Here is a 21682-nt window from a genome sequence, read left to right as displayed (position 1 = left end):
TATGTCAACATTCTCATATGTTTATAAGCGGGAGGTGCATGTAGTTATACAAATATATTAAGTATAAAACAATATATAAAATATGTATATTTATTCATTATTTATATTGATGAACATATTAATTGGGTAAATATTGTGGTATAGGTTCATTGGATTATGAATATGAATTCATGATTGAAATAAAGTTTCATGAATAAATATTAAAAACAACAATAATAAATTGAATTTTGGAGAAATAAATTAGGAAATTTAATTATTAATAATACTCAATTGATTAAGTAAAATTAAATATCAAATGCCACGTGATCATATTATGGAATGGAAGAAAAGTGATATGGCTCAACCTACACACTTCTAAGTCCTTCATGTTAGATAATGTAATTGATTGATTGATGATTATTTCTTCGAGCTAATGATTCTTTGAGGGATAGAGCTGGACAAAGATATGACTAAACATACTTTTTTAAAGAAATCAAAACGAGGCCGTCTCATTGTGAACCCTAGTTCATCTCCGAACCCCTTGTTGAGGGAGCCGACCAATGGAATGGGACTTGAAAATATAGAATTGTGAGAGAGAGTGAATGGCATGTTAAAGTCCCACATCTAAAGATGTGGGCACTAATGCCTTGTTTATAAGGCCAAGCCCACCCTTAATCACTAACAATGTCTTTTCCTAAGTTTGAGTAAGTTAGGCCTAGCCCATTTGCTTGGGCCTAAAGAGAAACAAAGTCGTGCGGGCCCGATATATCAACGGGAACCGACAACCCAAAGCGGACAATATTGTTGGTGTATATGGGGGTGTGGATTTACAACAGGGTATCGAAGCAATTCGGTCCAGTTGGACATGACTTCTACTCCACCCTCTACTCCACTTGTTTCATACATCTACATATGTGGGCACTAATGCCTTGTTTATAAGGCCAAGTTCACCCTTAACACTAACAAAGCCTTTTCTGTGGGCACTAATGCCTTGTTTATAGGGCCAAGTCCACCCTTAACACTAACAAAGCCTTTTCCTAGGGCGGCCTAAGAAGAAACAAAACCGTGCGGGCCCGATGTATCTACAAGAACCGGACAACCCAAAGCGGACAATATTATTGGTGTGTACGGGGGTGTGGATTTACAACATGGTATCGGAGCAATTCGGTCCAGTTGGACATGACTTCTACTCCACCCTCTACTCCACTTGTTTCATACATCTACATATGTGGGCACTAATGCCTTGTTTATAAGGTCAAGTTCACCCTTAACACTAACAAGGCCTTTTCCTAGGGCACATCTAAATATGTGGGCACTAATGCCTTGTTTATAAGGCCAAGTCCACCCTTAACACTAACAAAGCCTTTTCCTAGGGCGGTCTAAGAAGAAACAAAGCGTGCGGGCTCGATGTATCCACAAGAACCGGACAACCCAAAGCGGACAATATTATTGGTGTGTATGGGGGTGTGGATTTACAACATGATATCGGAGCAATTCGGTCCAGTTGGATATGACTTCTACTCCACCCTCTACTCCACTTGTTTCATACATCTACATATGTGGGCACTAATGCCTTGTTTATAAGGCCAAGTTCACCCTTAACACTAACAAGGCATTTTCCTAGGGCACATCTAAATATGTGGGCACTAATGCCTTGTTTATAAGGCCAAGTCCACCCTTAACACTAACAAAGCCTTTTCCTAGGGTGTCCTAAGAAGAAACAAAGCAGTGCGGGCCCGACGTATTCATAAGAACCGGACAACCCAAAGCGGACAATATTATTGATGTGTATGGAGGTGTGGATTTACAACATGGCAGAGATGGAATGGAACCCAAGGATGAGAAAGATAGTGAAATGTTATGGGCCCCACTATATTTGCCATGTCAGCACTGGAATATCTGGGATATGATTATTGCTAGGATCCGTATGATTATTGTTCTATAAATAAGCAGAATAAAACTTGGGTTTTGGTTAAAGTATCTGATTTGAGCAGGCCCATAAGCTCAAAATGGGCCTTATATATACGAAACCAGAAACGGCCCATTTCATGGTAGAAGGTTAATTCCTTAATTTGGTCACTTATGGGTTTCCAATCTCCCGGCTTGGATCACACTCTTTACGGCCCATTCTCTCCTTGATCTTTCTTTATGGGAAAACTTTAGTCACACCCCACCTTTTACTAAAGACACCCCAATTTGAGTTGACCATCCCTTGTAAAACTCAGTTGACGGGGTGTCTTTAATAAAAAGTGGGGTGTGACTAAAGTTTTCCTTCTTTATGGGATCGCGCCCGGTGGCCCGGCACAAGGATGACACACACAGCCTAATCACTCAATAACGAGTTCATTTGTGTTCAATATTAACTATTAAGAGCTCGCCAACAAACTTGTGAACAATCTTGACAAAATTTGTGAGCAATATATACTTACTAAGAGTTCATGATCCCAGTTCAACAAATCTTAGACTCTTTTAAAGCTACATTCGAACTCAAAAGTCGCCAAGAATTTTAGCAAACGTGCGAGTATGAATATATGAATTGGGTTGGAACCGAGAGCTAGGATACAAAACCCTGCACCTTAATTGGTTCCAAGTTCGAACCTTGCCTAACCACATTTCTTCAAATCTTACCAAAAACAAAGTTTAGGGTTTCGGATTTGCTGTTAACCGAGTAATGTAAGTAATGTTGGAGAAAGCGAATGAAAGAAATGCATTATAGATCAGCACAGTTCTATTTTAAGACCACATGTGTACGTTCCATTATCTAGTAATGTTGTAAGTAATGTATTATAATATATGCTCGATCGTGACATTCTATACAATAATTAAGTTTTGTTTCCATTCTCACATTTGCATGTGAATGTACTTTTTAATTAGCTACCAAGTCAAGTCACAGGAATCCTATAATACTATTCGACTATATATATATATAAGAGGGAGGTTGGAAATTAAGAAGCTAGAATGTGTATAGAATGTCACGAGCAACATTTCTGCATTGAGTAATAATGTGATTCCTTGGTTGCATGGGCCCTAAGATGTGCTCCTTATTGGTTTTATTTCGCTTTGTTTTGGTTTGTAATTTTGTTTGTAGTTTGGTCACATGCATGATAAGTTATCGAATTGTACAGATCAGAGGCAGCTCATCTGACTTCAAAACTTGTACATAAAAAAGGTACATGGTAGTAATTGGGAAGGGCCGGAAGAGCCAAAATTAAGGCTGGAGGAGGGGTATTGTATATATATGGAGAGTATTGTTTTGTTGTAATGATCAATGGGCGCACATGTGAATATATAGGTGGGTACGTACCTTAATTGTCTCTCTGCAATATTCCAGACAATGAGACAACGTTGCTGGAATCATAAGGGGAACCCCCAAATTTATATATACATATATAATGACATGCATCTCGTGATACTCTCAGTTAAATGATTAATTATAGAAATTATATAACAACATTAAAATTAAGCATCTTGATCAAGTTGTGGTATCATGTATGCATTGCATATATATATATAATATAAGAAAACGTTAAAGACCATTCTAGAGAATTTTGGTATATATCTTACTATGCCTATACTAAGTGATAGGATTTTGATTAATATATATATATATATATATGAAGAGAAAGAAATGGTGAGAACTATGAGTAGCTCAAATGATACTCATGAATGTGGTATCTCATAAAAGTCTCGAGTTTGAGCCTCCCCATCTTTCTTCCCCTGTATTTAAAAAAAAAAAGAGAGAGAAGAAATGATAGAGCAATGCATGTGAGGGAGATGAAAGTGAAGGAAGAGGTTGTGTACTAAATTAAAAGAAAATAAGAAGGCACCCCCGTGAGGAGTGTTTGGAGGCATTCCAAATATTACAAACCCTAATACGACTATAGCCTGATCTCTCTCTCTCTGTTTTTTTGTTTTTGTTGGCTTATTATTTATTTTCTCTCCTTCACTCCTTTCGATATGTCCACCTCTTTCCATCACGAGCTCATATGATTCCCTTCTTCCATTCCCTCCCTCTCATCCCTCTTGTTATTCCATTCTTCCCAAAATGCCCTTTCGATTCAAAATATGAATAATTTAAAAGAAAAAACAAATCATTAATAGTGATGGGTTCTACAACATTATCTGAAACCCTAAGTCATTTTTTTTACTTGGAATTAAAAATGTATTGAGATGGATTTGTTGAATCACTTATTTATAGATGATCGAGTTGACTGGGAATAAATCATTCTAATTGCGGGTAATCGCGGGATATAGATGTTAGATTGATTTTTTTTACCTATAATTAAAAATGTATAGAACTCACAAGACTAATGCAAATGTTGTCAAAAACAAAAAGCTTTGTCAATAAATATACTATTTTTACTATTTTAAGCCCATAGGCATAATGATCATAAATATTATTTTTCTCTTAGATGCAGTACACTTTTTCTCCCCTTTAGAAATATATATGCCCAAATCAATTATAGTAATTAATTTTAGCTCAATTATTTAGTATATATATATTTCAAAGTATTAATAGTTATTTCAAAATTAATTTTTCTTAACGGGGGACTTTTTGGTAAGTTGAAAGAGAATGTATATTATTATAAAGAAATTGATTCAGTAGTCATATGAGAGCTCAATATATACATCCCTCTCTCTCTCTCTCTAAGTTTTAAAACAGTCTCACAGAGAGAGCAAAAGCTGATCAGTTAAAGAGAAAGAGAGAAGTAAAGTGTAACAATGGTTTCTAGGGAGAACAAGAAAGCGGGAGCAGTACTGCATGAGAAGCTGCAACTTCTTCGTTCCATTACTAATTCTCACGCTGTAATATTCCTCTCATTCCTTTCCTTCTATTGCCTCTCTTACCTATTCCAATTATCAGGAATGATATTCATATAATCAAAGAAAACCAATCTCTATTTTTTAATTTTTTAGTCTCTACACAGCATTCAATCTCTCTCTTTTACCTGTATATATTAATTGTTCCACATATAAGTATATACACAAGGAGGTCTATATGCATGGGAGGTTGTACCCGCATGGGTGCCCGGTCTAAACTGTTGTCAGTGTGGAATGGGCTGGACTGGCGATTCGAGTTTAGAACTGATCCAACTGTCTGATGGGCATACGTACAAATTCTATACGTTTGGTCCCTCTTTTTTTATGTGTTCCTTATCATTGCTTTAATTAAGTTTCTAGTAGATGTGAACTATGAATCATTGCTTTATCTTATGTTTTCTAGTATATATATATATATATATATATATATATATATATGTGCATTCATATATGTATATTTTCTGATGAATCATGGTTTTAATGAATTAATTTTCTAGTACATAACAATTATTACGAGATTAAACATTGAAAAATGATGAGCTCAAGTGGCCATTGGACAAATAATTAATTTACAAGTACTTTTTGTCCATTGTGTTGCAGCAAAGCAAAACTTCAATAATCATAGATGCATCAAAGTACATTGAAGACCTGAAACAAAAGGTAGAAAAACTAAATCAAGATGTAGAGGCTTTGGCACAAACTTGCAATGACCAGAACCCTCTGCCTATGGTATTAATTGTATGCCTTTAATTTATAAATATACATACTGAATTTTCCTAATTAATTAATTAATTGTTGTTTCATCTTAATTAATGATGGTTGCCTTTTGTTGTAGGTTGCAGTAGAAACCCTAGAAAAGGGTTATCTGATTAATGTATATTCAGATAAGAGTTGCCCGGGATTGCTTGTCTCCATATTGGAATCATTTGAAGAACTCTCTCTAAATGTGCTTGAAGCTAGGGTTTCTTGCACAGACAGTTTTCGATTAGAAGCTGTCGGAGGAGAAGTAAGAAAGTTAATTATTTCTATATCCCTATACATATACCTACATACATACATATATATATATATATATATATTGTTTGTATCATATTTTTTGATTAGATCTTTAATTTGCAGAATGAAGAAGATGGTGAAAGTGTTGATGCTCAAGTTGTAAGGCAAGCAGTGGTACGGGCTATTAAGAGCTGGAGTGAAAGTATTAATTGATCAGTAATTTATAAACTACAATATCATCATATATGATATATGTATTGATCTATTTTGAATTTATGTTTCAAAAGAATTTTCGGAACAACTATAATATTTATGGCCCCTAAGGATATATGACCATGGAAATATATATCTTATTTATGGAGATTAAATTTCCTTAGTCCCTCTATAGCAGAATTCTAAAAGCCAAATATTATCCTCACACTTCTTTTATGGAGGCCTCTTAGTGGACATCACCATCTTTTTCTTGGTCGAGCATTCTAGCGGCGCGTGATATGTTAGTCTCCGGTCTCCCATTGGACCTGGCCTACCCTGGATTTATCAAGGTCAATTTTGACGGATCCTGGAGGTTTGGTGATCCAAAGGTGGAGATTGGGGTTATTATACGAAATCATCTTGGACATGTTACAATTCAAGATTTTGAAGTGTTTAAACACTAGTGGCCATGCTACTATATATTGAGGCTTTTGCTTTCCATTTTGGGATTCAACTAGACCTAGAATATAACTTCTCTCATATTCTGTTGGAGGGTGATGTCTTTGAGATTGTAACGGCTCTGAATCAGGTGAATTGATCCCTCAAACCCATGATTCTACTCTTGAGGACATTTGATCTCGGTTCAAACTACTACCCATCAGATTCTACATACCTTTTGGTTGTGTACGTAATAGATTGGCTGCTGCTTTATTCATCTTTGATTGCAATCCTTTTTGATTAATGGAATTTCTTCTTTAAGAAAATTAACAACATAAACCATAATGACACATTGCATACAATCTAGTCGTATAAACCAATTAATGTTGTGCGTTAATCAATCAATTCCTTCTACTTTTGGAATCAATGAAATAAGCCCTAGTAATCTCCAACCCCAAATGTGGGTTCTTGGATGCAAAGGCGTCGTACTTATGAGAGAACACTACATCCTCCATGTTCTTCACTATGAAACTCAACGCAGACTCCTTCAATGTTGTGTTTGAACAAACATCCGAGACCTCTAAAACATCAAGAGCATTAGACGAGTCCAAAGATGTAAGCATGCGTCGCTCGCAGAACTTGAGCAAGTAAGGGATTTCGTACTTATCGGCTGCAATTGCTAGGGAATAGACATGTCTTTCGATCTTCTCTGTCGTCAAGCTCCCACAATAGAGGAATTCGAGGAGACATTCCAGCTCTTCATGGCTCAATTCTTGGAATGATATGGTGTCGCTGGCGGGTGTCTTGCACGCGTCGTCCGAGTCTAACATGTTCTTGAAGATTTCTGATCTTGATGCCTAGAAAAAGAAGAATTAAGTTGTAGACACCCAAGACTTTAAAGAAATTGAGATATTAGAGAGGGAAATGATTGATTAATTAACTAATTATTACCAGTAGAGCTCTGTGAGCTGGTATAGGAGGCTCATCATTGCCAGGCTTTAGTTTAATGTCGGTGAGAATTTGTTGTCTGAATAAGGAGATGAAGCCACTGAGAAAGCTTATCTTCTCATTCAGCTCTTCTTCTATTTCCTTCATGTTTATCATCCATTTGGGGAGATTCGCAAGGGGCTGATGAGGTTGACAAGAAAATGAACATATTTTTCAGTAATGATAGGGATCCGACTCCGAGCTGCTAGCATCCCAGTCTCATTTGCTGAGTTCTGAGTTGTATGCACGAGATTTCATGTACATCATGTGAGACATATGAAGCTCACGAATTCACTTGAATTATGTACATCCAACTCAGCGGTTAGAATATATATATAATTGGGATACCAAAACTTATAATAGGATGTTTATAATTTTCGATCACCAAAAGAGGAAGAAAGTTCTTTTTAAAGAAGAAAAATAAAGAAAGAAGGGCTTGCCTTGATAGAAGTTGATGTGGAAAGCTGCAGAGAATTGTTATTACTGCGGACTCTAACGGCAACTCCTTTTTCATCGGAACTGTCGATTGCAAGGTTGTCCATCAATGCAATTACGGTTCGTGCTCCTTCATAGCAGGCGGCACAAATGGTGTTTCTTGGAGGCTTTAGAATAGGTAATATTGGTGTTGTGCAACAGATGACGCAGTCCATTATTCTCCAAAAAAAATACTCAAGAGATAGAGAGGAAGAATTAGAAGAAATGGAAGATGATGATTCATTCCTCTGTTGTGTGTATATATAAATATAGGTAGCTAGACAGGTATAAGGTTTGTTAGACCACCTTAATTATATTAGTCATATACTTAGATATAATTAGTTTAAATGGACTGACCAACTGCATATGATTGCGTTCACAATGCATGCATGGAAAGTATAGAAGAAGGTTGGGTTGGAGTGAATTTGAAAGAAGCTCCGATTTAATAATGATTGTGTGGGTTGGTGCGGAGAAAAGAACCAGAAAGTTAGGAAGAAGAAAGGGACTTTCCAACCTTACAACACAGCAAATATGAGCAACCCACCCCACGTCTTCTATAAGCAAGCCAGCCTGGCTACATATCCACAATAATGTGTTGACTATTGTTTACTGATTTATAATTAACAATAATTAATTGATAATATTGTTAATTATGAATTAGTTTATGGAGAGTATTTGGACGGCCGCTTTTCTATTTGTTTTCAATGAGTAATGCTACAGACTTTCAATTTATAAACTCAATTTTACTCCCAATCTTATGTGACACCTATGATAATCATTAATTATAAATGTAATGTAGGACCCACATAACAATTAAATATTTTTTTGTTTCTAATTTCCATAATGCAAAAGTTTGAAATTTCCAACCCCAGAGTTTAGTATTGTAGAAAACCAATGAATCTACAAGCCCAAGGCCACATGATTTGTGGCCGAAGAAAATGTTAAAAGTCATACTGGGCCTCATCGGAACATCTATCGATTAGCCCATGGGTATTAACTCATGGCCCAGTCCAATTAAAAAAATCAGAGCTCAAAAGTCCTCTTTCTTGCTTTACCTCTCGAGGAAACAAATTCCTGACATCTCTGGAAAAATCTGAAGATCAACCAAGCATTCTCTCTTGCTTTCTCGAACCAGAATTCCCCCGCCAATTCACTGAAATAGCTTCCTCTACACACAAATTGAAATCAAGTGTAAGTGTACTCGAGGAGAGTCAGAAGCTTAAGAGAAGATCGACAATGGAGACTGTGAGTAAAAGAAGAAAGCCGCTATCTGATCGAACCAACACCAGCGCCTCCGCCAACTACTCTTCTGCCTCTTCCTCTTCTTCTTATGTTGTCAAGCCCTCAAAACCTGAACCCTCTGTTCCTGTTTCTTCTGTCTTCAAGAAACTCCTGAATGACATCGAAAACGACACCGTCGACAAAAGAAACGATACCAACAATCGCACTAGTGCCTCCTCAAACCCTAGCGAGCCTAATTCCTCACCGCCGCCTCCTCGTACACCCGCGCCATCTCAGCCGCTCAAATCGACGTCTGTTTCTGGTAATGGTTCTTTTTTTCTTCACTTACAGAATTTGGGTGGCCTTGTAGTTTGGATTGGACTTGGTGGGTGTAAGGCTTCTAGATTTGAAAATTTTCAGGTGGAAAGTTCTTGTTTGGTTTTTGTTTTTGTAAATTTCGGGTTGATTTTGTTTAATATGACTTAGAACAAGGAACCACAAACTCTGAATTCCTATTTACGCACCATTTTCGAATTTTGATTTGTGGGTCTGTAACAGTTTGCCGGACCTGTTTCTTTGTTCTGATTAATTAGGCTCTATCTTCTTCTAGGAGTAGTGATAACGGTGCATATTTACTGCTCTTTAGCGTGGGTGGAGGAATGCTTGATCGTTCTTATGGTATGTGAGATATACTGGAGCTCCAAATTGGGCTGTTTTGGGTCAGTTCATGCATGGTGCTGTTTTGTTTCAACTCTAACAAGATTATTCTCTGTTCTCAGTTGTGTTTGTGAGTTTCGAATTGTATATTCTCTTCAAAATCAGCTTGAGATGCTGAAGAAGATTTTATTCACTTACTTCTCTGGTCATGTCTAAAGGGTCTTGGTTCTTGGTCTGTTAGATACTATCCAAATTCAGGAAATGCTGTTAAATCAGATGTTACTGGAGTTCCGTGATGAATTTTCACTCACTAGTTTTAAAGCATTCCAGAAATCACCAATGGTTTTTCCCCTTATGAGTGTGCTTTACTGTTTTGATGGTCTGTCTGAACTCTAGGTACCGGTAAGCATGAGGATTCTGAGCCTTACACAGTTTACACTCGGAGAAAGTCTGCACGTACAATAAGAAGTAGAGGGAAGGAAATTGCCAAATCTACGATTTTTTCTCCGGCTGCAAAGACAGAATATAAGAGGTGCCTTATAATTAATCATTTGATTTTAGTATTTTGTTAGTTGGTCACTGTACCTAAATGCTGTGCCGCATTAGAAGGGAAATGACGGAATAAGAAAATTAGTTTCATGAAAAAATTGAAGAAAATAGATAATTTTTCATACTCCTACATATAATGAATTATTGCACCAATTATCATGTATCTGTTTAACACTTGTCTACTGCAAGTATTAATTATCATGCCAGTTTATGGTTTTCTACTAGAATATTGAAGTGCTTAAAATTTTACTATCATATCCAGCAAATGGCATACCTAAATATGGGATGCCAGTTCCATTGTCTGTTTGTTAGCGTGAACTGTGAACTGAACTTTTGTTAAACATCATGTATCTTTTTGTTTGTATGTTAGTATCTTGTCTGTTTGTTTGATGGCTGCCCTAAACATCTGTGATCTTTGATATCTATCCTTATATATTATCGCCCTTCTCTACCATCCTTGCTGATCCTGTTTCTTTGCCATCATGTCCTTATGGCAGGGATAAAATGAATAAAGTTGGAAATACTCGTGCATCCAAGTCATGTACAGTGCCACATAGAAAGGTTGGCTTGAAACTTTTGTGATATCAAATTCTTTGGTCTTCTGATAATATAATACCTGTACACCCTGTCTTGGTGATTGATTTTGTACAATATTAGTCGTTCAAATTGTCCACCTTGAAAAGTACTGCCCACATGTTTCTTCTGTCTTTTATCGTTATTGACGGACCACTGTTAATATGGAATAGAATAAATTTTAATAAATTGAAAGAACATGTGTGGCTCCTTCTCTTGGTGATTGTGCTCCAGTTAAAATGAAAACTATTACTATATCATTATACATCCAGAATATAATTGATTTCAGTAATTGTATAGAATGTGTTTTGCTTCTTCGAGTGGAATTCTCTGTCAGTTTGGGTGGGCCAGAATTTGTTTGAGGAGGGATTCTCTCTCAGTGTATGGGGCCTAGAAAGTAGAAACTCATTCATAAATGTATGTAGTTCATATGTTTGAAGCTTTCTTCCCATGTGAGCAGGTGGCATAAGTCAGATTAGGTTCTTGCTCTAAAATTTAATCAACCAAACAACTGAATCTGCCTATGATCTTTATTGCAGAAGCCACGAGGGATACTATCCAAGCAAGATAATTCCAACGATGCCTTGCCTAAGGATTTTATTGAGCAACAAAGAGAGTATTTTGCAGAAATTGATGCATTTGAACTGCTAGAGGAGGAGGTTAAATCAGATGATGATTTGACTTGAGGAATGTGCATTTGAAAAACATGTAAGATGGGGAAGAAAAAAAAACTCTCCATGTACAGTTAGGACTAGTTTACCATGTCTTGCTTTGGTATAGTTCTCACCCAATATTGTTGCTGTTAGCTTCTTGATAATGTCTTGCACAGTTGTCTGTTGTATGCAAGAAATATGCATCACATTATCTGAATATGATGCAAGAAGTCCTATATTTTTTATTAGTCTACGACTATTTGATGCAGCAAATTTCTATGAAATGCGGGTCCTATCAAAGGCAGAGAAGTGCATGCATAATATTGATTGACGTCAAAATAACTAGCAAATGAGGGTCACCTACATAGCTTAACTAATTAATTAGGCTGATCTGCGTCCTGCAATAGATAACAATGCACTCTTGACACTCCCATAACGGCAATAGCCTTTCATAACAATCTTCTTCTTGCATTTGTTGATGACACCATTACACAATGGCGAATCTGGTGACAACCCAGAAGCATCACCTGCTTGTTCATGATCATCCTCCTCATAATCATCACAGTCATGAACATGATCACCTGATCTTAATGAAAAACATTGATACTGACAACGACGGCGATGATTCTTGGACTTGATAAAACTTGAAGACCTTGAAGAAGATAGAGAAGAATCAGATGATGGTGATGCATAAGACAATGGAGAAGAAGGTGAGAACATAATATTTTTCCAAGACAGGAAAATATTGGTAAAACATCTGGTCTTTGACTTTCTGTTGTTCTTGTTGTTCACCATTTGCATTGATGATTTGTTGTTGTGAGAAGGAGGAGGTGTTAGAGGAGGAATTAGAGAAGAAGAAGAAGAAGAAATATCAGAGAAGATGACATGTTTTGGTGTTCCAGGTTGAGACTCCCACATGAATGGAACAGCACCTGAAGCTCCAACATAGTAATGATGAGAAGAAATGTTGGACGATGATGATGAGGCCATTAATTCTTTGGACATTAGCCTGTTGAAGAACTTGTCATCTTCTTTTATTAGGAGGGATTTTTGCAGCTCCATCATCTTGGACATAACTAACTCTTGTAAGAGAAGATGAAGATGATGAAGAAGAAGTACTTATGATGATGATGATAAATAAATATAGGAGATTCAATTCAAAGATTAATTCAAGATCCACAAATGCGGCTTGATTTGAGTGATCACTCTTGTTGTGGCTTGGTGGAGAGACATTTAAGGCCTATATATATATATATATTCATAAGATAATGCTACTAATTAGTTGTCATTTCAATTACTTGGGTGGGTTAGCTTCAAAATTTATGGAATTAGATAGGCTTTCTTGCAATCATGCATGTGAAGCTTACTGATGAGTTGAGCCAATTTTGGTGGAGACATTCAAAGGCAATTGCTTTCAAACTAAAAGAATAATGTTCATAAATGAGATATATAATTCGAACCGTTGAAATAGGTCAAAGATTAATGAGGGAGTACCATTAAAATATTCTAATGGGCCTTTGTAACGTGCTATAATAATCTTTGAATTATGTATTAGTGTTGGGAAAACACCAACGAATTCTTTTGTCCAAACTTAACTATCATTATAAGATATTATTCGTTTTTCAATGTCCAACCCAACCCATCTCATAACTTTGAGGACTTTACACGGTTTTAAAATGCGTATTACTAAGTCAATGAACACATACGTTTGCAAATTGTTCATCTGATCTTCTATTTCAATGATGTAAGACTTTTCTTAACAAATCTTCCCCTCACATGTGGGCTGGATCAAGCCCACAAAGTGGAAAGATGAGCCACATAAATATAGTTACATTCAAGTTAAAAGGGTTTCCAAGGTCTTCTAAGACCTACATGGAGGGCTTACGACTTTAAAATACGTTCTTACTAAGACAAGGATCATATGAGCTTCAAAACACGTCCATCAAATCTTTATTTTAACAATGTAAAACTTTTCTCAATAAATCTCCCCTTAACTTGTCGGTCGAGGTCAAACCCACCAAGTAAAACAAAAAAAATCACACAGGTACAACCTACATTCAAGTTAAATGGCTAGCTTCTAAAACCCTCTAAGACCTATAACGATTTTAAAACGCATCTTACTAACATCAAGGGACTCATAGGCTTGTAAATTGCTCATCAAATCTTTATCTTAGCAATGTGAGATTTTTTTCTCAACAAATATCATCTTCACTTATGTGCTGGAGTCAAGCTTACCAAGTGAAATGATGAGTCACATAGATATAGTCCGCATTCAAGCTAAATAATCTCTTTTTGATATGAGTGTTATGAAACACTAATGGACTTCCTTTTCTCAAACTTGACTATTATTATAGGATATTGTCTATTTTTTCAAGTTCAAATTTAACCTCCCATCACATGGTTTTCAAGATCTTTAAGAACTCACGATTTTTACGCGCGTCTTACTAAGTAAATGAACAGATGCATAGGCTCATAAACTATCCATCCTATCTTTATTTTAGACATACAATTAACCACAAAATATGCCCTCAATTTCTAAAGATAGAGAAGAAAGGTTTTAAAGCAAACTTTGGAAGATTCCTTTTTTCAATGAAAATACAACTCAAATGATTACATGAAATGGAGTAGAAAGCCACGCAGCAGCAGCAGAAATTGTAATAATTATCATCAATTTTTTGCTTTTGTCAGCTGGTCCTCACACGTTTTTATCTCTTTTTTGCGATAAACAGCTTTTAACAGCACTAACTTTAATTTCATTTTTCTCTCTTTATGTCCTTACCTGCCGTTAGCTAGTCTTTTCAGTCGACAATTCATTATTTCATTTCATATCATCAATTAAGCATGTAATTTTAAGATTAACAGACACATTACACCTGAAAAATAGGTAAAATTACAATACGGTTAATATAACCATCAAAATCATAGTTTTTAAAATTGTACCGTGCATCAAATCGTTTTAAGGTTTTTGAGATTCAACCGATATAATGAAGATTGATCCATTGGTTTATAATACACATTAAATTAATAAATATTGATATATAATATATATAGTATATAATAAGTATGGACTACAAATGATAGATATAATATGATGTAATTATCACAATTGAAATTACAAATACAATTCTCAAACTCTAATAACCTCACGGATCGCGATTCAACCGATTGAACCGTCAGTACGATACGAGTTTAAAAACTATGATCAAAACAGTAACCCACAAACAAAAAATTGCGTTTTAAATCGATCTCAAACCCAAAAGCAAAAGTAAATTGATGATGCATCTCACAAAGAATACGACATTTTACCCTCCTACGAGACCACCCTTTAATTTCACACGTGAAGGGTTATTTATTAGTTTCGATGCTTGAATAATGAATATACTAATTGAATAGAATTCACTCAGCTGCGAACTAATACAAATGGACTTGAGTGGGATTGGAGAACATCGTTTTCACTCAAGAGATGATTAGGATCGTGTCAGGATGTTGCTGTACAAACAAAACAAACATGAGAAACTCAAAAGGAGAACTGAAACAAGAAGTTGCAGCACTAATCTTCGAACCAAAGTTGCCAATCAGCCTAAAGAAGAAACCCATGGGAATCAAAGGTTGAAATGTATATAAACGACGGTATGAGATAAACTTATAACATCATATACTTCTTTTGAGAGGATACGTCGATATGACTTTTTTCCAAAAGTCAATTATAGCTGGACTATTCAAAGAAAATCCGAAAATCACGCTCCACAGGTGGAGGAGTGGTCAACGTCAAAAGATATCCAATCTCACGTAAACTCGCACACGTGTAGACAAGTAATACGTTCTACCTTTTTACTAATCACGTCAACTCTCACACGTGTAAGCAGATAGTTCGATGGACACAACAAAGCTGCAACATTTCTTTCCGCACCGGATCCTGTCCTTCAAGACAGAATTAGTACCAAAATCCGGTTTGGTGGTCCGTGGACCCGGGTTGTCTTTCTTTTTTTTTTTGATCCACCCGAATCGTGACTGATCCCCACTAAACCACCATCATCACCCTCATCTGCTCTATAATTCCGTTTTCACTTTACTGAGTCTTAAACCCACTGCCGCACTTCTTTTAAAGAACCCAATCTTTGTTCTTGCCACAAAGAAGTAGCAGCAGCGGCAATGGCAGAGGCTCCAGACTTATTTGTTGTTGATCATCCTGTACCGGGTACACCCGGTATCCGGGAAGTGAGGACTGAAATGGGATCCGATATTGTTGGGTCGGGAGGCAGTAATCCAGGTTCCGGGATTAGGAGGGTAAGCATGAGAGCTGAGATTGATACCTCGCCGCCATTCGGCTCCGTCAAAGAAGCTGTGACCCGATTTGGTGGTAGCGGGTCTTGGATGCCCTACAAGGTTAGTTGGTAATTACATTTTTTTAAAGTTGCTTTCCATGCTTGCATTGATATATCAAGCAACATGAGAAGGTATTGTGGGTTTTGGATTTATTGGTTCACTGTAGAAACATCATACCTCTGCGACTTTGTTTTTCTAGACGAACTCAACTATACTTAAGCCAAAAAAGGCCAGTGATGTTTGGTTACAAGTCTGAGAGAATAATTTATTTAATAGTATGTTATTAATTCAAATTTGATAGAGCATGCAGTGCAACACATTCATATACACATGCATGACATGGCAAATTCTGGATTATTTACGTAATTTAAATTATGGATACCAATATAATGCTCTCAATTGCTTTATTGTTTTTCATTTTTGCCCACCTTAATTAATTGTTTTTTTCACAAAATTAACTTAGTTGATAGTGGAGGTTTCTCCATGACTAATTTCTTTGTGTTTTTCTGGTAATTCCATTTGTGGGTTTCACAAATAGCAGGACATAGAGCAAATAGACATAAAGAAAGTGGAGGAGCAAGCAGCAGAGTTAGAGAAAGATCTCATTGTCAAAGAACTTGAAACCCTCGATGTTCTTGAAGAGCTTGGAACTACAAAAAAGATTGTGGAAGAGTTCAAGCGTCAACTGCAAAACGAAGCATTGATCAGATGCATGGCCAGTCCTAATTACGCTCCCATTTCCAGTCCTAATTATGGAAACAACCCTTCATCTTCTCCTGATTTGATTCTAATGGATCTCAAGCAAGCCAAATTGAACCTCGGTAAAACTATAACCGATCTTGGTGTGATCCAAACTTCTGTTGAATCTTTGAATAACAAAATGAAGAAGGAGAAATTGTTGCTTGAGAAAACCTGTCAGAGTCTTACTTCCAAGTTTGCAGGGGCAGAGTCTTTCGACGAAGCCAATGTCGGCGTAAAAACAGCTCAATTGAGGCTGATCGCTGCCCGGAAGATGGAGGAAGCGGCCAAGGCAGCAGAAGCAGTTGCTATTGCAGAAATCAATGCTTTATCGGGCAACGACTATGGCAAGTTTTCTGGGTTTGTCCTGCCAGAGCCAAAAACAGAGCAACCCAAGAACAGAGTCTTACATACTAGGCCACAGAGAAGTGACAGTAATATGACTAAAGTTGCCATTCTAAAGAAGATGAAGGAAGCAACAGAAGAAGTAAACAACAGCAAACAAGCCCTTCAAGATGCTCTACAGAAAGTAGAAACTTCAAACCGAAAACAATTCGCGGCGGAAGAGGCTCTGCGAAATTGGATTCCTCAGCATGATTATGACACAAGGTTCAGCAATTTCAACCCACCAAACTACCATCAGGACTTGTACAGTGAGCCTGTCAATTATGTCATCGATTCTTCAGAGAATCATGTTAATGATGATTCGAAGCCGGTTTTGAGAACAACGGTGTCAATGCGGGATGTGCTGAGGAAGAAGCAAGTACTTGCTGAAGAATATGTACAAGAAGGAGCTCCTCCTGAGAGACAGAGAGTAGCTTTGAGTCAAATGCTTCAGGAACTGAAAGAAGATCTCACATTTCACCCAAAACCAGAGAAAGATATTGGAGTTGATGTTAATACAAAGCAATTCTTTGGACAAAGGAGAAAGTTTGGGTTCATCCACATTTCTCTTCCAGTATTGGCAAAACAGAGTAGAAAGAAAATGCATGATTGAAGGGAAAGATTTAAGGTTGGTTGATTGATTGATAGTTTGCAGAATAATTGGTGTTCTTTGATTTATGCTTGATTTATTATGCTGTTTTCATGTGTATTCGATATTGTTTTATCATTCATTTGTTTGTTTAAGAATTGTACAATTATCTATTGTACTTTTTCTCTGCCTTGCATTGCAGTAATGGAATTTGTTTTTTCTGTTGTTCCATTTTTCTCTCTCTCTCTTTTTTTTTAATTTTTATCAGTGGAATTTAAGTAAGTATTCTAATCTTACACCAAAAACTGAAAACATAAATCCTTTAGGAATTGTATGGTCTCAAATATAGGAATCAGACTCACGACCTCCTTAGAGAGAAGACTCACTCAAAACCGTTAGGCTAAAAGTTGATTTCTAATCAAACCTAATTTAACAAAACAATCATTTTGCTTAAACATAATGATATTCTGGTCCAATAATAACTAATCTACATGTGAATGAGAGGTAATTACATGCGTATTTGTGGGTCTTCACTCTAGAAAATATGCTTAGGGACCCGATTAATGAATAATCAAACGAGTTTACCCAAATTTTGTTCAAGTCTATCCAACACAGACAATGATATTTGATTTTTGAACCCAAATATGAAATATAATATTCAAACCTCATAATTGTCATGCATATATTTTCTGTATGAGAAATCCATCCAAGACACGATCACATTAAACTCCGCCATACATGGTAATCGTCCCACAACTATCAAACAATTACAGTTACAGAGCATTCTGTCCACAGGGTGACTGAAAAAACTCCATTGGACAAATAAGTTGAACTCAGTAACTCACTAGTCACCACCTTTACTCACTACCACAGGCACAGGCGGTAACGAAAAGCTCATGCCCATCTGTGTTACTTTTGTGGTTGGTTCTTTGAATATTAAAAATCATTTTGCCTTGTATCGCGGGAAACGTCTTTTGCTTCAACTGGTCCCGCGAAATACTTTTGGCTCACATTAGCAAAGCTAGCTAAAATGCACTGGGATGTAATATGTTTGACAATTACCTCTTCTGTTTTTTTTTTCCTGGAAAAAAAATATTTTCATAAAAGTGAAAAAAGTACTTTTTTATGGAAAGAAATAATACCTTATTCAGTTATTCGTAATTTCACACCATTCCACTTATTTTTTGAAAAATAGAATGCGCAAAATAGCCCTGGTCCATGGAGTGAAATGAGCCCGGGTGTAGGGTAGCAAGAACCACAAAGTGATTTAAGAGAGTTTATTATTTGAGCTGTAATTTCACCTGTTGATGGAAACCTATCACAAAAGATGAAGTTGAAGAGGTTTCAAAGGAAAAGGTTGCCACTTTGATGGGAATCCCAAGACCCAGGAAACGGGTCCGTGCGATCCGCCGTGCTCCGGACGGAAGCGCCTTCCAGCCCTGGTACAACAATAACAATATGCTTATATTGACATATTTATCTACTTTGGTTCCTCTGTTTTTTTGTACGATTGCAGTTTTTGTTTTGGTGTTTGATTACTGAAATATGTATGCTGTCTTAGCGATGGGTGTGGTATTTCTGTGGCGGTGGCTTTGGCTGACATGCACGAGTGTGAGACGGAGAAGGAGGAGGTGAAGAGATTCAAAGGTGTTTGTGCAAAACAAAATGTGATTGATCAGAGCTGCAACGATCAACCCAGATCGGCTTTTCGGCTATTCATGTATTAAATTTTAACTGATTACATTAACAACTTTGCAATTGATTCAATTTGTGATACTGCTTGAGATGACATCATTTACATTTTGTATTTATCTTTTGTTATGGAATTGATATAATAAAATGCTGATTGATTTGTGTTATATAAGCGTGGGGCATTTCAAATGGGGAGTAAATCATGTTTGTTTGGTTGGATTTGTAGGGAAAGCTTTGTAAATATCTGCAGCAAGCATGGGAAATTCATTGATATTGATCAATGCGGGTTTGAGTCGTGGAAGAATATGTCGGAGGAGGTGGTTTTTCATACATTGATTATTTTATCTGATTCTTTATTTCTTTATGTGATTATGTTATTCCTCTAAGTCATGTTAGGAGAGACAACCCTATGTCTATGAAGCTGAAGTGGTGAACGAAGCAAACACCAAAGCCTTGCGTTTGGAAGAGATTGCCTATATGATAAAGGTATTTGAATATGCTGATCAGCACTGTCAAATTAGATACTTATGTAATTTAAATACTCATTAGATTGAGAGTTGCCATGACATGGGCTTCAAGCTTACATTTACACATAATATATCATTTCTTGTTATGTTTATGCAGTTGTGATATTAATTTCATGGCGCAAAACATTGCAATATTGGACTGGATTGTTCAATTTGATACTTATTTTGGATATCTATCTGAAAAGAAAGATACTTGTCTAAAATGCTGATACTTATGGACATAACAGGTGGTGTGCTTTGTTTGTCAATAATTAAACATGGTAGAATATGTAAGTTTGAATCACCCTTAGCTTCCATAAATGCTTTGGTGCGGTTTATTGAATGAGGTGATTCTTTATGGTATTTGTGATTATTCATTATTGCAATTGTGCGGTAGTGTTTACATGCAAGATGGGGTGTCTTATTTTCTGTTTCTGTGATTTGCATTGGTTCAATAAACACGTCCTCCTTGTACCTAATATTTTGTGTGTGTTCTCCATGACAAAACATTCTGTCCTAGTTAATTTTTAAGTTCTGTTGAATTAGTTTCTCTATTTAGCCTTTCTCCCGTTACCGATTCTTCATATTATCTTTTTCTTGGAGAGAAGCCTTTTCTTTGCTCCATGCAAGTGCTTATATTACGTGGTGATTATTCTTAGGTTGATCAGGAGGCGGATTCAGCGACTGTTGGAAAATGTGATCAGGTTTGTCCAATTGAGATTCAGAAGTCGTAATATGTTACTGGGCTAGTGGATATCTTTCCCTTATTTTATTTATCGCATCAATTTCTGATTACCTCTTGTCCGAGCGAACACTGTCCCATTAATACCATGACCATACGAGGACTCTTGAATCTTTGAAAACTGTCTGGTGAATTTGATTGCTAAACACCTCTAGCAACTCCTCTCTGTCCCTTTCTTGAAAATAATTCGTGGGTTTGAAGCGTGAATTCGAGTTAGATAGCAATTCGACTGCTTAACACCTATCTGCTACATATTATTCTGCTACGTTTTATGTTTTTGTGCTATGAGTTTTCTTAACTTATTTAATACAATGCAGGGAAATAGTACAGATGCGGATTCTTTAGGAGTACCAATGAAGATTTTCCTCGACGGTTCCTCTTCTTATTGAAAAAGTTTGGATGATTGGACCATAATATCGACAAGAATCTTGTGGAGAAATTTTGCCATTACCTCTTTGCAAAAGGCAAGTCATTTGGCTATTGTACAGATGCTTTTAGCCCTTTAGGGTTCTTACCAATAGTCTGCCACTTGCTCTATAGAGCTTTTTCACATTTTGGGGTCTTGATGGTTATCAGATATCAGCTTGAGGCAGTGAGAAGCTTGGATTCAAAGAAGCCTTTTGTCCATATTTTTGTCTTGAAATTTTATTTTGAAAGAAACTCATTTGTTCCAGTCTATTAGAAGTTTGTTGCTGTAAGCTTATGTAAGCATATGCCTCTGTTGAAAAAGGAGTTTTTCCTGCTATTAGCTACTTGAACCAAAACATAATTTAATGGCTTGGATTTCATAGATTTTATTGGTAGGGCTTGTTCAATATCCCTGTTACCATCATGTGCATATTTCTGGTTCTCAGTAGAAGTTGGTTTTACCATGAATTTTTTTTTTACTTTTTCTACGTTATGAGTGAATTGCTGTTAATTTCACTATTTTATCAGGTTATCTAACAGTGGATTGACAAAACCAAATCCTCTTTTAAGTCACATTTCCATAATTATCAACTTGTTCTCCTTCCAAAAGGGTGAAAAAAAATATGCACACATATCTTCACCTTCTTTTATCTATCATTCTTACCAAATTAAAAGTCCAATATGGTTAATGTATGAGGTTTAAACTCTTACTTATAAGTACTAGTATTGAAGTGTTTGTTATCACTAGACTAAGAAC

General features: G+C 36.4%; 6 protein-coding genes across 11 annotated transcripts; 4 read left to right on the top strand and 2 right to left on the bottom strand.

Moving 5' to 3' along the window:
• Nucleotides 1-4615: 4615 nt before the first annotated feature.
• Nucleotides 4616-6132, top strand: LOC120011693. The gene is made up of 4 exons (XM_038862788.1): nt 4616-4785; nt 5401-5529; nt 5636-5806; nt 5920-6132. Exons 1-4 carry the CDS (start codon nt 4702-4704, stop codon nt 6007-6009), a joined length of 474 nt encoding a protein of 157 aa, XP_038718716.1. The 5' UTR covers nt 4616-4701; the 3' UTR covers nt 6010-6132.
• A 567-nt stretch (nt 6133-6699) lies between these two features.
• Nucleotides 6700-8225, bottom strand: LOC120013723 (BTB/POZ domain-containing protein At3g56230). Of its 2 annotated transcripts, none has more exons than XM_038865635.1 (3): nt 7846-8225; nt 7378-7579; nt 6700-7283 (listed from the first exon to the last, which is right to left on the bottom strand). In XM_038865635.1, exons 1-3 carry the CDS (start codon nt 8061-8063, stop codon nt 6828-6830), a joined length of 876 nt encoding a protein of 291 aa, XP_038721563.1. In that variant the 5' UTR covers nt 8064-8225; the 3' UTR covers nt 6700-6827. The 2 variants fall into 2 exon arrangements, with proteins under 2 accessions (XP_038721563.1, XP_038721562.1); XM_038865634.1 differs by having other exon boundaries at nt 7378-7554; nt 7854-8225.
• A 721-nt stretch (nt 8226-8946) lies between these two features.
• Nucleotides 8947-11788, top strand: LOC120012079. 2 transcript variants are annotated; one of them, XM_038863330.1, is made up of 4 exons: nt 8948-9430; nt 10162-10297; nt 10812-10875; nt 11427-11788. In XM_038863330.1, exons 1-4 carry the CDS (start codon nt 9124-9126, stop codon nt 11571-11573), a joined length of 654 nt encoding a protein of 217 aa, XP_038719258.1. In that variant the 5' UTR covers nt 8948-9123; the 3' UTR covers nt 11574-11788. The 2 variants fall into 2 exon arrangements, with proteins under 2 accessions (XP_038719259.1, XP_038719258.1); XM_038863331.1 differs by lacking the exon at nt 10812-10875 and having other exon boundaries at nt 8947-9430; nt 11427-11561.
• Nucleotides 11789-11917: 129 nt separating this feature from the next.
• On the bottom strand, nt 11918-12777 carry LOC120012078. The gene has a single exon (XM_038863329.1). It carries the CDS (start codon nt 12612-12614, stop codon nt 11922-11924), a length of 693 nt encoding a protein of 230 aa, XP_038719257.1. The 5' UTR covers nt 12615-12777; the 3' UTR covers nt 11918-11921.
• A 2807-nt stretch (nt 12778-15584) lies between these two features.
• LOC120012522 (WEB family protein At2g40480) lies at nt 15585-17808 on the top strand. 3 transcript variants are annotated; one of them, XM_038863964.1, is made up of 3 exons: nt 15585-15926; nt 16405-16687; nt 16808-17808. In XM_038863964.1, the coding sequence occupies exons 1-3, from the start codon at nt 15693-15695 to the stop codon at nt 17599-17601; spliced, it is 1311 nt and encodes a 436-aa protein (XP_038719892.1). In that variant the 5' UTR covers nt 15585-15692; the 3' UTR covers nt 17602-17808. The 3 variants fall into 3 exon arrangements, with proteins under 3 accessions (XP_038719892.1, XP_038719891.1, XP_038719890.1); XM_038863963.1 differs by having other exon boundaries at nt 16408-17808; XM_038863962.1 differs by having other exon boundaries at nt 16405-17808.
• Nucleotides 17809-18809: 1001 nt separating this feature from the next.
• On the top strand, nt 18810-21373 carry LOC120012525 (high mobility group B protein 7). Of its 2 annotated transcripts, XM_038863970.1 has the most exons (6): nt 18810-19019; nt 19139-19297; nt 19496-19586; nt 19666-19755; nt 20435-20479; nt 20835-21373. In XM_038863970.1, exons 1-6 carry the CDS (start codon nt 18946-18948, stop codon nt 20904-20906), a joined length of 531 nt encoding a protein of 176 aa, XP_038719898.1. In that variant the 5' UTR covers nt 18810-18945; the 3' UTR covers nt 20907-21373. The 2 variants fall into 2 exon arrangements, with proteins under 2 accessions (XP_038719898.1, XP_038719899.1); XM_038863971.1 differs by lacking the exon at nt 20435-20479.
• Nucleotides 21374-21682: the final 309 nt, after the last annotated feature.

The sequence above is a fragment of the Tripterygium wilfordii genome, chromosome 13 (assembly GCF_013401445.1).
Source record: "Tripterygium wilfordii isolate XIE 37 chromosome 13, ASM1340144v1, whole genome shotgun sequence".
NCBI classification, from domain to species: Eukaryota; Viridiplantae; Streptophyta; class Magnoliopsida; order Celastrales; family Celastraceae; genus Tripterygium; species Tripterygium wilfordii.
This window is presented reverse-complemented; position numbering and strand designations above follow the sequence as displayed.

What these genes read in the sequence shown, in the direction of transcription:
- LOC120012079 (XM_038863330.1), top strand. Translation starts at nt 9,124, where the DNA reads ATGGAGACTGTGAGTAAAAGAAGAAAGCCGCTATCTGATCGAACCAAC. An exon ending in GCAAAGACAGAATATAAGAG is followed by an intron (nt 10,298 to 10,811) that starts GTGCCTTATAAT and finishes TCCTTATGGCAG; the next exon opens with GGATAAAATGAATAAAGTTG. An exon ending in GTACAGTGCCACATAGAAAG is followed by an intron (nt 10,876 to 11,426) that starts GTTGGCTTGAAA and finishes TCTTTATTGCAG; the next exon opens with AAGCCACGAGGGATACTATC.
- LOC120011693 (XM_038862788.1), top strand. Translation starts at nt 4,702, where the DNA reads ATGGTTTCTAGGGAGAACAAGAAAGCGGGAGCAGTACTGCATGAGAAG. An exon ending in ACCAGAACCCTCTGCCTATG is followed by an intron (nt 5,530 to 5,635) that starts GTATTAATTGTA and finishes CTTTTGTTGTAG; the next exon opens with GTTGCAGTAGAAACCCTAGA. An exon ending in TAGAAGCTGTCGGAGGAGAA is followed by an intron (nt 5,807 to 5,919) that starts GTAAGAAAGTTA and finishes TTTAATTTGCAG; the next exon opens with AATGAAGAAGATGGTGAAAG.
- LOC120012522 (XM_038863962.1), top strand. Translation starts at nt 15,693, where the DNA reads ATGGCAGAGGCTCCAGACTTATTTGTTGTTGATCATCCTGTACCGGGT. An exon ending in GGTCTTGGATGCCCTACAAG is followed by an intron (nt 15,927 to 16,404) that starts GTTAGTTGGTAA and finishes TTTCACAAATAG; the next exon opens with CAGGACATAGAGCAAATAGA.
- LOC120012525 (XM_038863970.1), top strand. Translation starts at nt 18,946, where the DNA reads ATGGGAATCCCAAGACCCAGGAAACGGGTCCGTGCGATCCGCCGTGCT. An exon ending in GGAAGAATATGTCGGAGGAG is followed by an intron (nt 19,587 to 19,665) that starts GTGGTTTTTCAT and finishes AAGTCATGTTAG; the next exon opens with GAGAGACAACCCTATGTCTA. An exon ending in CTGTTGGAAAATGTGATCAG is followed by an intron (nt 20,480 to 20,834) that starts GTTTGTCCAATT and finishes AATACAATGCAG; the next exon opens with GGAAATAGTACAGATGCGGA.
- LOC120012078 (XM_038863329.1), bottom strand. Translation starts at nt 12,614, where the DNA reads ATGTCCAAGATGATGGAGCTGCAAAAATCCCTCCTAATAAAAGAAGAT.
- LOC120013723 (XM_038865635.1), bottom strand. Translation starts at nt 8,063, where the DNA reads ATGGACTGCGTCATCTGTTGCACAACACCAATATTACCTATTCTAAAG. An exon ending in ACTTCTATCAAGGCAAGCCC is followed by an intron (nt 7,580 to 7,845) that starts TTCTTTCTTTAT and finishes CTGAAAAATATG; the next exon opens with TTCATTTTCTTGTCAACCTC. An exon ending in CAGCTCACAGAGCTCTACTG is followed by an intron (nt 7,284 to 7,377) that starts GTAATAATTAGT and finishes TTCTTTTTCTAG; the next exon opens with GCATCAAGATCAGAAATCTT.